At 36.7% G+C, this 13,675-nt stretch overlaps 1 protein-coding gene across 2 annotated transcripts in view; it reads left to right on the top strand.

Moving 5' to 3' along the window:
- LOC149779307 (WD repeat-containing protein 75-like) overlaps positions 1-13,675 on the top strand; it is an 82,037-nt gene that overhangs the window by 48,987 nt on the left and 19,375 nt on the right. For both annotated transcript variants that reach the window (XM_089939926.1, XM_089939925.1), the window contains exons 12-13: positions 8,121-8,290; positions 12,243-12,429. In XM_089939926.1, coding sequence (XP_089796052.1) covers positions 8,121-8,290; positions 12,243-12,429 — 357 coding nt within the window. The remainder of the gene's footprint in view (positions 1-8,120; positions 8,291-12,242; positions 12,430-13,675) is intronic.

Genomic DNA, 13,675 nt, shown 5'->3' with positions numbered 1-13,675 from the left:
TTTTGATCAATTGTTGCATTTGGTAGGCACATAAGCAAGCAGTATTCATCAAGCTCTGTCAAAATACAGCGGGATTTGAACATTACCTCAACCTTTTCCCCCTCTGTATGATGTGTACCTGAGCAAAAACTGTTAAATAGATTGAGCAAATTTAGGAAATGGACTCATAAAAATGGAAAATATGATTTTTTTCTCTCAATAACAACCATGCTCTGTTATTATTTTCAATAAGGTCCATGAGCAGAATATTTATAACAATAGGGATAAAAAAAAAATTATGGTAATTGATTTCTTCTTCAGATACATTACACAATCTCTCTGCCATGAGGGCCCCGAGTGGCCGAGTGGTCTAAAGCGCTCTCAGTTACAGATCACTACCATCTCACCTCTGTCTGCATGGGTTCAAGTCTCAGATTCGGCTAATGTGGGTATTTGAGAAAGCTTGCCAGTAGCTTCTTGTGGGTCGGTGGTTCTTTCCCGGGTTTTCCCAAGTTCTTCCTCCACCATTAATACTGGCCGCCATGTATGGCCTATTGTGTGCTGAAAAATGGCGTTAAACCCTACAGTAACAACAACAGCCCTCTGCCATGTATTCAGTTTCTGTGTCCACTTATCTGTAAGCCCATTGCAGTGCCATTCTGATTGGCCAGCATATGCCATTGTTTTATATGCTCTAATTACAGCTAACAGTGGGCAGGATTAATTGTGGGCATGAAAAAGGTTTATACTGGGTAAAGATCATTATGTCATCTACATAACTTGTACAGGGTAACCATACATGTAATATTGTGCTTATTGAATGGGTGATGGTTTCCACCATATACCTATCAAGCAATTGAGCTAGAAAACAATCGTAAGGGGATGCAGAATCAATTAGCCATGCCATGAATGCCAGCAAACTCATTATTCTCACAGACACTTAAAGCTCAGAAGTCACTGGTCAAGAAAAAGACCTAACATTCTTTGCCATCATGTGACCCCATCCCCCATAAGAGCAAAGTGACATCACTCAGTCTGTAGTGAAACTGTCTTGGTATGTCAAGACTTAAAGAAAGAGTACAGGCCAGTACCAGCATGGCATGGCAGCTTACATGGACAGTCGAGGACAAACCATCAATGAACATACACTCCAGTAATGGCTTTGGTAATTTCTCACTCATAGAGGGGACCAGACCTCAGGACCAGACATATATTAGCCTCGTACCAATTCCACTCCAATCCTGGCATCATCACAGCTTATGCTTAGTGTTACCAGGATAAAGTCTGAGTACGGTGATCTGTCATCCCAACACATACCAAAGTTGCAACCCAGGAAGACAAGTCATCATTCATTAGCTACCACAGTCTATTTGAGTTGTTGACATATTGCATTGCTTAAAGGCATCTGCAAGACACAAGCATCAACCGACCTTTTCACAGTGACATCCCTCGCATCATTTTACAAAGCTCACATGCTTATTTTCCAGATGATGCAGGCATAGGAATGTCAAAGCTATCATCAGTATGAATGGACCAGTATTTTTTTCTCAGCATGTGACAACTGGATTGCAGTGTTGCAAATATTGGCTGCATGCTGAACCTGGTTTTCGTGGCCTTATTTCAACAAGCTGGGTATAGCCTTGATTCTGTTATTGAAACTGATGACACACTTTGGAGGCAGTCTTATACATGGCTCATGTACTGAACAGGATAGCTCAACACCTACTCTCCAATTCTGTACCTGCTTCTGTTAATCTCCATCTCACAGAGAGAGATGCATTACTATCCACATTTGCTCAAAAGTCATCACAAGACAGTCCTCAGATCTTGACCTCATTTCATGACCTCAAAGAGGTAAGGAAATGGGCCACTAAAGAGGCACACTCCATGCAGGCCCAGCAGCCCAGTGTGCAACCATCATTTTCCTAGAGGAACCAGAGAAATAAGAAGGACCATAAGGCATTCAGGCAGGGAAACACTTGTCCAAATGTTACTCCTTGGTGAATGGGGCAGACTGTGACACAAGTATCATTGGGTTTTGAAAGTCATTAACATAGCTGCCAACCCTCACAAATTTGGTGTGAATTTCACGACTTTTTCAGCGATTCACGGATTCACGCTGCAAGCCAAAAATTCACGAATTCTCTAATCCTCAATTATTTAAAATCTTTAATAAAATAACCGATTTCCTGTTAAGCGCTATTCGTGATATTCGCCGAAACAGTCCGGTACTGCTGGTCACGATATTAGTAGATCTACAGCCGATTAGTACAGTTCACCTGGTATAAAGCATTTAGCCTATTTTAATCTATATGTATAAGAGTAGTTTTACAAATGCTTTTGAGAGAAACTGGGGCCTAACCGAAATTTTGCTCCGCGCATGTGTTACCAACACTGATTTGAGTTACCGTTCAGCATCGCATGTAAGATCTTGAAAATGTCTTCACCACCAAGGAAAAAGAAATGTATTACTCAAAAAGTGAAATTAATTTGGAATATATAAAAAATTGGCCGTGCATTCTGCCATTAAACATTGATATTCATCATGCTTTTTGCACTCAGTGTGCCATCGCAGAGATGATGTGAGGAAGCACGTCGGTTGCAAAAAAACACTTAGAAGTTGGGCAAATTAAGAATTCGCAGATTCCAGCTCTGGAATATTTTAAACCATTGGCGGAAGACCTGCAGGCTACCAACGCTGAAGCATTATTTGTGTGTTTTCTTGTCGAACACAATCTACCTTTATCAGCTGGAGACCATGCTAAATATTTGTTCTGACAAATGTTCCCGGACTCGAAAATCGCTTCCAAATTTTCCTGTGGAAGAACCAAAAATGCTGCAGATCCTGTGCATTCCTCACAGCAACTGTGACAGCGAAAGAGTATTTTCTTTAGTGAGGAAAATTAAGACAAACTTTAGGGCCTCCTTAGCTGCAGAGAATTTGTCAGCTATTTTAGTCACCAAGATCATCCAGCAGGCAAGAAGTCTGAACTGTTTAGAAAACAAATTTACGATCAAGCAGTTGAGGAAGTTTAAGTCTGCCACAGTATCATGTCTTGATAAATAAATATTTCTGCATGTATGTAGTGTTTTAGTTTTATTTTGCAAACTTGATATAGTGTAGTATTGATGGTCAGAGTGGATGGAGTGGTCAGAGTGGATGGAGTTATTATCATGGTATTTTTCACGAATTCATGTCCAAATTCACGACTTGTTATCCCTATTTTCACTAATTATGAGCCTGGAAGGTTGGCAGCTATGCATTAAGGACCACCTTGACCTTCCTTTTCTATCAAAGTTCCCTTCACTACAGATGTCACCAGAGACTCATACAAGATAAATGTTTTACAGCAAGAACTAAACACTCTCCTCATGAAAATAGCTGTAATGATTGATTACCACTCAAACTCACTGGGATTTTAAACAAGAATTTTAGTTTCCAAAGCCAACAACAAGCTAGGCATGATTATAAACCTAAACTCAACCAACCAACACATTCAGGCACCAAAGCTCAGAATGTAGACTTGGATTGGTCTATCATGCCATTAACATTTGGACATGAACCTAGACATGTACCTTAAATTTCTATTCATAATGCAATTCATATTTGGATATGAACCTAGACATGTACCTTAAATTTCTAGTCATAATGCAATTCAGATTTGGATATGAACCTAGACATGTACCTTGATATTTCTATTAATAATGCAATTAAGATTTGGATATGAACCTAGACATGTACCTTAAATTCCTATTCATAATGCAATTCAGATTTGGATATGAACCTAGACATGTACCTTGATATTCCTATTCATAATGCAATTAAGATTTGGATATGAACCTAGACATGTACCTTAAATTCCTATTCATAATGCAATTCAGATTTGGACATTAATCTAGACCTGTACCTTGATATTCCTATTCCTAATGCAATTTAGATTTGGGCATGAACCTAGTCATTTACCTTAAATTCCTATTCATAATGCAATTCAGATTTTAATATGAACCTAGACATGTACCATAAATTCCTATTCATAATGCAATTCATATTTGGCCATTAACCTAGACATGTACCTTGATATTCCTTTTCATAATGCAATTTAGATTTGGATATGAACCTAGACATGTACCTTAAATTCCTATTCATAATGCAATTAAGATTTGGACATGAACCTAGACATTTACCTTAAATTCCTATTCATAATGCAATTCAGATTTGGATATGAACCTAGATATATACCTTAAATTTCTATTCATAATGCAATTCAAATTTTAATATGAACCTAGACATGTACCTTAAATTCCTATTCATAATGCAATTCAGATTTGGACATTAACCTAGACATGTACCTTGATATGTGTATTCATAATGCAGTTTAGATTTGGATATGAATCTAGTCATGTACCTTAAATTCCTATTCATAATGCAATTCATATTTGGATATGAACCTAGACATGTACCTTAAATTTCTATTCATAATGCAATTAAGATTTGGACATGAACCTAGACATGTGCCTTAAATTCCTATTCATAATGCAATTAAGATTTGGACATGAACATAGACATGTACCTTAAATTCCTATTCATAATGCAATTCATATTTGGATATGAACCTAGACATGTACCTTAAATTCCTATTCATAATGCAATTCATATTTGGATATGAACCTAGACATGTACCTTAAATTCCTATTCATAATGCAATTCAGATTTGGATATGAACCTAGACATGTACCTTAAATTCCTATTCATAATGCAATTCATATTTGGATATGAACCTAGACATGTACCTTAAATTCCTATTCATAATGCAATTTAGATTTGGACATTAAGCTAGACATGTACCTTGATATTCCTATTCCTAATGCAATTTAGATTTGGGCATGAACCTAGACATGTACCTTAAATTCCTATTCATAATGCAATTCAGATTTGGACATTAAGCTAGACATGTACCTTGATATTCCTATTCCTAATGAAATTTAGATTTGGGCATGAACCTAGACATTTACCTTAAATTCCTATTCATAATGCAATTAAGATTTGGGCATGAACCTAGACATGTACCTTAAATTCCTATTCATAGTGCAATTTAGATTTGGATATGAACCTAGACATGAAAAAAAGGGTTTATAGGACCCAAACCAGCAACCATTAACTGCTTTAACTGCCACATCACTGAAGATCTACACCACGTATTAATATATGCCCAAAATATCAACCCGCTTGGAAAATATTTATCAAAAACCAAAAAGAGATTGGATCACCACACACATACCCAGAGTTACTTATGGACTCTAAAAAAAATAAACAATCAGCATATAAAAATATAAATAAATTCATAGACTCAGCAGGACTTAAGAACAAAATATAATTACTATCCCCACAAAACCAAAAGACCCAGTAACTAGCTAAATAAATTTAGAAGCCACCACATAAAAACCCATAACATATCATTCAATTTTATAAAAGTATTAATAAATAATTCACTTACGAAGCACGTATAAAAAAACTAAGGAAACCGCAAAATCAGATGTCCTAGATGAACTTAACGAACCGTATAATCGGCTAGGACTCCGGTCTCTTGCTAAATAAAGTATAAATAACATTCAATCTCTAAAAAACATTAATGAATAATAATAATGAGGACTTTGTATAGCGCCTAATCTTTAGAAGCTCTAAGCGCTTTACAACATTAGACAACACCTGTGTCTTTGTGTCTATGTTCAGTGGGCAATTCATTCCACGTTGCTGGGCCTTGGTAGGCAAAAGAACACTGTCCATATGACTTTGTTTTCATAGTGGGAATAATGAGTATACGATTGTCAGAAGAGGAGCGTAAGTATCTTGCTGGTGTGTACACATGGGTGAGATTGGATAGGTATGTTGCACTAGAATCCAACAGTGAAACGTAGCACAGAGAACAAATTTTGTGTTTGATTCTGGATCGAATGGATAGCCAGTATAGGGTACAGAGCAGCGGGGACGTGTGCTCTGATCGTGGTACTGTAAGTATGATCCGAGCAGCTGTGTTTTGAACTTTTTGAAGTTTCTGGAGTAGATATTGAGATGAACCAGACAGAATTGAGTTAAAATAGTCCAGTCTTGAAAGTACTAATGAACACACAAGTGTTTTAGTGGCATCAACTGAAAGATATTTGCAAATTGAGCTGATGCGTCTCAGCTCAAGATACACAGCCTTGCATATGTTCATGACATGTTGGTGCAATGTGAGAGTACTGTCCAGAGTAACACCTAGGTTTCGTATTGATTGTGTGAATTTAATGTTGGCGTTTCTGATATTTATTGTCTGAGGTAAAGGATGTGAACGAGAAAGTCTTTGTGTTGTGATCAGAATGGCCTCAGTTTTATCATCATTCATCTGCAGCTATTTCCATGTCATCCATGATTTCACATCAGAAATGCACCTCTCTACACCTTGGATGGTAGCATCAACTTCATTTGGGTGGCTAGATTTGTATATTTGGGTGTCATCAGCGTACAATTTGTGAGACACTGGATGATGATCTATGACACTTGAGAGCGGCCGAGTGTACAGAATGAAGAGAACGTGTCCAAGAACAGACCCCTGTGGAACACCACAACATAGATCAACTGGGCTGGAGTGTATTCCATTTGCAGATACAATTTGTGTCTTGTTGACCAAGTAGGACTTGAACCACAGTAAGGCTGTATCATGAATGCCAAATACATGCTGGAGACGGTGAAGTAATATATCATGGTCTATTGTGTCAAATGCTGCAGACAAATCAAGGAGGGTGAGGACTGTAATCTTTCCGCTATCCAACGCAGAGAGAATGTCATTAACTACTTTTAGAAGAATAGTTTCATTACTGTGACAAGGGCGATATGCAGATTGTACATTGCTAAAAAGACTGTTTGAATTTAGATGAGATACAGGCTGGGATAGAACAACCTTTTCTAAGATTTTTGATATGAATGGGAGATTAAAAACTGGGCATATTTCCCCATGTGACATCCAAGCCATCAAGATGGAGATCTGGTACAACATTCCTCAAGCCGCTGTCGGGGCCCCGAGTGGCCGAGTGGTCTAAAGCGCTCACCGTTACAGATCACTGCCATCTCACCTCTGTCTGCGTCGGTTCGAGTCTCGGATTCGGCTAATGTGGTTATGTGAGAAAGCTTGCCAGTAGCTTCTCGTGGGTCGGTGATTCTTTCTGGGTTTTTTCCGGGTTCTTCCTCCACCATTAATACTGGCCGCCATGTATAGCCTATCTTGTGCTGAAAAATGGCGTTAAACCCTACAACAACAACAACAACAAGAAGCTTCTGTCTCAGAGAACTCAGTTTGACCTAGTTGGACCTAATGGATGAAAATACCAAAAAATAGAGGATCCTTAAAACAGTTGCCTTCATATTACTTTGTATTTAACAGATTTGGAAGATTGCTTGGTCAACAACCCTTGTATTTGGATATTATGCCCATTGTCTGTTAGGTGAGCAATGTTAGGCCCACTTTTGCCTCATTATTTTCTAACAAGCAAAAATCATTAACCAGTTTTAGGTTGGAAACATCTGCAGCATGGTCTCTCCAACAGTCAGGGGATTGTAATTATATCACAGATTTGAAAATCATCTACAAATAGAGTGTCATCTTCGTTTTGTATGGAGATACACAAGTGATTGAATTAATTCAAAATCAGGGTCCCTGATAATTGTATTATATGCTTTTCTATTCAGTACATTTTGGTATTTATTGCTGTATGTGAAAATAGATGTTCTAGATCAGTGTACCATATGCTTTTCTCTTTAAGTACATTTTAAGAGTGATTGATTGCTATATATCTATATGGAAATAGGGGCTTCCAGATCAACGTACAATATTGTCTGTTGTTACAGGATAAGAAATGTATCCTGACCAAAAGGCGACATTTGGTACTCCATGTGTGTTGGGCTTAGTGATGCCAGAAGACATCTTTTCTTACTTAAAGCTAAATGTTTTAAAACCAATAGATGGCTAGATTTAAATACATAATCTCAATGTAAATTTAAGACACATTTATTTTGAGTTACTTATCATGTCTACTTGTATTAATATTGTGACATTAAATGCATGGGTACAAGCAGTGTTGTCAGCCTATATAATTTTTGTTTTCAGGTATGTGCTAAACACTACAGTAGAAATGGCTCATGAAAAGCGGATTCTCAGTCTGAGATCTCGCCCCACTTTGTTACCAAGCAGAAAAGATCCCCATCCTACGATGGTCACATCCAGTTCTGATGGGAAGTTTAAACTGTGGTCACTTGTGGATGATACTGACATACACAGTAAGGACAGAAAATGTGAAGCATTTTATTGTTTTCATTTTCTCAAATTTTGTTTAGTTTAATGTCGTATCTCTTTCCAGTCAGTCTACTACAGTCTGTGGTTTAATTTCATGTTGTTTTCCAGTCAGTCTACTGCAGTCTTTCGGTTCTTAGCACTCTACATACTATGAATACATATTGACAGCTAACATTTCCATACAAATCCAGAATTGTTTTGTTACTTGTAGTTTCACTTGTGTACTAATAGTTGCTGTTAAGTCAGGAATTTGTTATTAAATATGAACAATTGTATGAGTACAAATGTCTTCTTCAAATACATTGCCTTTTCATTTGAATTAGCAGTACAGTCACTACCTTGCAAATCCAGCCTTCCAAAGCTTGTTTTTAGCAGCAAATGTGCTAGAATTTATCTGCCCACTTAGGTGCGAGTTAGACAAGAGTGATCTCCCCTTGAGTAGAAGGCTTGGTGCCAAATCCCATTCATTCATCGTTGACAACTTCCACTTGTGTCAGATAGCACACTCTTTTTGAGACCTTACAAAATGGAATCTACTTGTGATGATTTGCCAAGTGAATGTCTAAAGATAACAGTGTCATAGCTTAGTCAATTCAACATTTTGTTCACTGTCCATTTGGGCTGGCTTCACCAACTTTATCATCTGTTGCAGGAGGCATCTATATCTCCCTATTCTTACTTCTCTGTGGACTTGCACTCAGAATTACCATCTTCCATGCTCAGTTGCTTGAAGTTCAGACATGTCTTGGCCTTTTGTGCATCAAGTGAAGAAGTATTCCTGCTTTCTAGTCATTGTAGCTACTACAGGCAGAATCATTGAAATACGTATCTTGTTGATCAGTCTGCACAATCTGTGGTCTTGACACAATGGTTAAATTTCACTCATGATGGCGTCTGCTTTCATTGCTAAAAACATGCTCCTTTTCACTGGGAATCAGTGTGAAACAACTTTCTTTATTTAACCCTTCATCTCAAGTGTGTCTAGAGGCCCCCGTAAGGGCTTTGAAGCAGTACCTGAAAAACGAGGAAGTTACATATTTTTACCACCAAAAGAAAATTATGATGTCTCAGCCTGTCATCGTGGATCTTGTGGGTTTTCCTCTCTGCATATAAAGAACTAATCCAAAACCAAATGATTTTTGTGCACATAGCAGCTCATGGGGCAGTCACCATTAGCATAGGACAGCTGACAGTATCCAAATTGGGGGATGGGGGATATATTTAACTTTAGCTTTTACACATTTAACTTTAGCTTTTACCTCGAAGACCTTTCCTCCCAAATTTTCAGTTTGACCAGCTGAGATCTATGGATCTTTTCAGGTCTTTTCAGTGCTTCGGTCACTCAACTTCGCTGAATTTATGGGAGGGAATTTTTCACAAACCACATCAAGGCATATCTGTCTGCTAAGTCTAGTCTATATCTCTTGTAAGATTTGAAGCTGCTTGTGTACATATGGGATTTTGGTGTCATTCCCTATGCTGTAGGGCAGACACTCGAGCCTTCCACTTAGGTGGGCAGATGACTTTTAGCAGTAATTTTTGGTAACAAACATATATGGGATTTGTGAGGTAGTGATTGTGCTCCAAATATATTATGATTAGGGTAAGTATGACTGAAGAAATGCCTTGTTTTTACTTCAAAACATTATTTCTCAGGATTCAAGAAATTCCATCTTTGGTTAACATATTTAAAGAAAAACAAGTGAAAAAATGTAATAATTTGCTACACTGAAATCTTGGAGATTGAGGTTATTATATACAACTTAAATCTGTTATCAAAAATAAAGAACATTTAAGGATGCATGAATCAATCTTGGCAAATACTATGAAAATCTAAGAACTCTATGTATGTATAATTTGTGACTGACAAGGCATAGATATCGTATCAGTCGTGGATGGTATCACGGTGAGTTTGAAAGTCGTTGAAGCCAATTGCTATATTTAATTGGAAATCAGATTACAATACACTACTCCCTTGATAACTTGTGTCCTGATAACTTGCAAACCCACTTATAACACGAGGTCAGGTGTGGATCTCATTTTTTACAATCAGAAAATACCCAACCCCCCAATTGATCCCTACATCTTGAACTTGAAAAAAATTGCGATCAAAACTGGTAACTGAAACGTTGATATTTTATGGTTGAAAATGGTAGAAACGACATGGAAATTTTAATCAACATTTTGAAATTATCAACTTTTAATATGAAGTCATATAATTGGTTACATTTTCTTTCCAAGCAACTTTCTTATTACAGTGTAATTAAAGATATTCATGGAAATTTTGATCAATACAAATGTCACTTTGTATAGTGTAGGCAGTACATTAATATTTAAATGCCAATGAAATCATTTTTATTAAGTGAAATTTGTGTTTTAATTCTGTCTTTTAGTTCCTCTTAAGTGTAATCATCATAAATGCAATGTGTATTTAAATGTAAAATTTGTCAATCTACTGTAACAAATGTCTGCATGCATTTCTCTGAGAACCTAATTAAGTAACGACCTTGTTTAGATAACTTACTTGCAGAAGTATTCATTTTATTGTTTTACTGAATTAAACGCTGGCCTCCTTTGTATTATCACGCTAGTTATGTCTTTTGAATCAAATAAAAAAGATGGAATTAAAATAAAGTTAAAAGGCATACAAATCCTCCACTCTTAAAATCAATTGTCCCGGTTGTATGTCCGGTGAACTCACTTCAGTTGATCAGTTGAAAACTGTTATAAATGTTACTGTGTATGCAACATAAACTACCTTAAATTAACTGACTCGTTCATAACTGTGAACAAAGATAGCAAGGCAACCAAGTGAAATGAAAACTTCATAAAATAAAGAGCTTGGTTTTTCAGAGATTTCCTGAACTGGTACTTTGAGATATCCTCAAGGATGATTAGAAGTTTCACTGTTACTTTCAGTGAAATCATGACATCAGTATTTTACTAACTGAACAATACAAAAATTGAGTTTTGACATAGGAGGCTGTCTCACGAAATAAATGTCTCTAGTTTTTGAAAAAAAGGAATCTTGTTTAGTGGTGTATCAATAGTTAGTCTAGTTCCTGGACACTTTGAATTTTGCATACACGTGATGATTATTGAAGTCAGTTGGAACAATCTTTCACATGTTGGACATTTTGAAAATAAATGTTGTTTATGCTGAATAACAATAACTTCATAGGAAAAAGCACATTATTAACAGTATTATTGACGTGCTTGTAAAACGAGGATTCAGTCATTAAACAGCCAAGTTCCCAACCCCAAACACAACAACCCCTGTGGTTTTCTTGATGTGTAAGAGGATTTGTTCCCATGGTAACTAATGTCCTCGCTTATAGTTCAGTTTATGTTTGAGGACCCCGTTGTGCACGAGTTATCGAGAGAGAGGTGTATAACTGAAGAGGCACTAGGAGCTTGTTTTTCCTGTGTATACAGAAGTTTATGGCATTGTTGTGGACAGTATTAAGGTGTTATGTTATATGTTTTGAATGTCATATATCTTCTGTATCAGTTGTGGTACTCAACTAAAACTTAATAATAAACAGTATTTATTATGTCTATATTCTGTACCTACCATATATAATCACTTATAAATTGAGTCCATCATCATACTGTATAGACCATGATCTGCCATCACATAATGTGCTGAAGATCTGGGTCTGTGCAGTTTGTTAAGAGTAATCAATAGAACAAACAAGATAGACCCTGATCTGTTAGTGCATTATGGAATACCATATCAGGGTGTATGTTGTTTGCAGTTTGACTCGATTTAACAAGCAAGTATATATGGTGCCTGCTACCAGTTCCTGGCCCACCAGTACAAGTAGAAACAAAATACTGCCAAGGCAAAAGTTGAACACATTTAAAATCCGTAATATTTGTACAGCATACTTTTGCACCTGGCATAAGGTACTCTACATGAAATTATTGTTTCAGGATCCAACCAGAAATGGTCATGCGAGTCTGTGGGATTTTATCGTGATTTGCCAGCAGGAGAAACAGCTTTCTCAGAAGATGGTTCCTTGTTAGCTGTTGCTTTTAATTCCACTATCACATTATGGGATCCCACAAACAACTTGCTGAAACGAACATTGATTGATAACTTAAAAGATAAACCTATTAGGTAAGTCTGTGGTGCCTTTTGGACTGGAGCTGGGATAGTATATGAAATAACATATTTTGGCAGGAAAAAAGTGTCAAGTATAAACAGTACTGAGAGTTCTCTTATTTTTGAAGCATTTGCACATTGTTACGGGTACCTGTTTCTCTATTCCCATTTTTAGGGGTAGCTATTGCCAGACCTGCCACTTATCCCGATTTACTTGGGATCTTCCCAATTTTTTTAATCCAAAAGTTCTGATTTTCCAATTTTTTAATCAAAATTCTGATTTTTTTTAACATGTGCCCAAAAAATGTAGCTTAACCTGATTGTGAAATAAAAATGGAATTGATATAGAGAGAAACAAGCAAAATGGAAGCAGCAATATTCAGAGTCAATTGGCATCGTAAGAATCTAATGTGATTTCTATTTTGCCACCTGTTGATTCACCATTGCTGCATCTCCTTCAAGACAGCAAAACTGAGGCAGAAGTTCTGCAAGGAATACACTGAAACTTGGAGCTTTATAGTAAAATCAAAACTCCATAAATATCACACTAGATGTAGTGTTTATAATGTAGATGTAAAGATTTCATGCATTGTCCAAACTGATCTTAAAAGGCACTCAAAGTAAACTGCCAAAGCATTTGGAAAGAGCAAATTATTAAAGCACAAAATTCAGCACCATCACTGGCAGCATTGTGGCAAATAGAAAGCAGATTTCAAGGTAAGTGAGAGAATCCATTTGATTAAGCTTTTATATTAAAGTTTTGCAGGCAGTTCATAAGAAGAGTTGTCTTTCTTTTGCCAGTTGATATTTTCAGTTCCATTCAATTCCTGTGATCCTTTTTAATATTCGTACCTGTGCATTGTATATTGTACATAATATAAATAAATGTTAATACATGTAAATAAATGGCATATTACACCGCACATAGATTTCTACATTTTGTCAGTTGCTTAGTAAAGTTTTTTTAAGCATATGGTTTGCAAACACTGATCCTGATTTTTTTCTCCATATCCTGATTGGTTTTTCCTTTTGCATCCTCATTTTTATTCCACCCAAGGTGGAAGGTCTAGATCGCTCTGTTCCCACTGTTGCACCTTTCTCATTGATAAGGGTAACTAATGATCCTTTAAAACTGTTAGGGGTAGCTATTGCTCCTTTAACATTGTTAGGGGTAGCTATTGCCCTTTCCCCCAGAGAGGTGAGTCTGAGTACAGATTTTCATATACATGCATCATATTATAATCTGTTAAAGGAATAAAGT

The sequence above is a fragment of the Sinohyriopsis cumingii genome, chromosome 17, assembly GCF_028554795.1.
Source record: "Sinohyriopsis cumingii isolate HCF-2022 chromosome 17, ASM2855479v2, whole genome shotgun sequence".
Classification (NCBI taxonomy): Eukaryota; Metazoa; Mollusca; class Bivalvia; order Unionida; family Unionidae; genus Sinohyriopsis; species Sinohyriopsis cumingii.
This window is presented reverse-complemented; position numbering and strand designations above follow the sequence as displayed.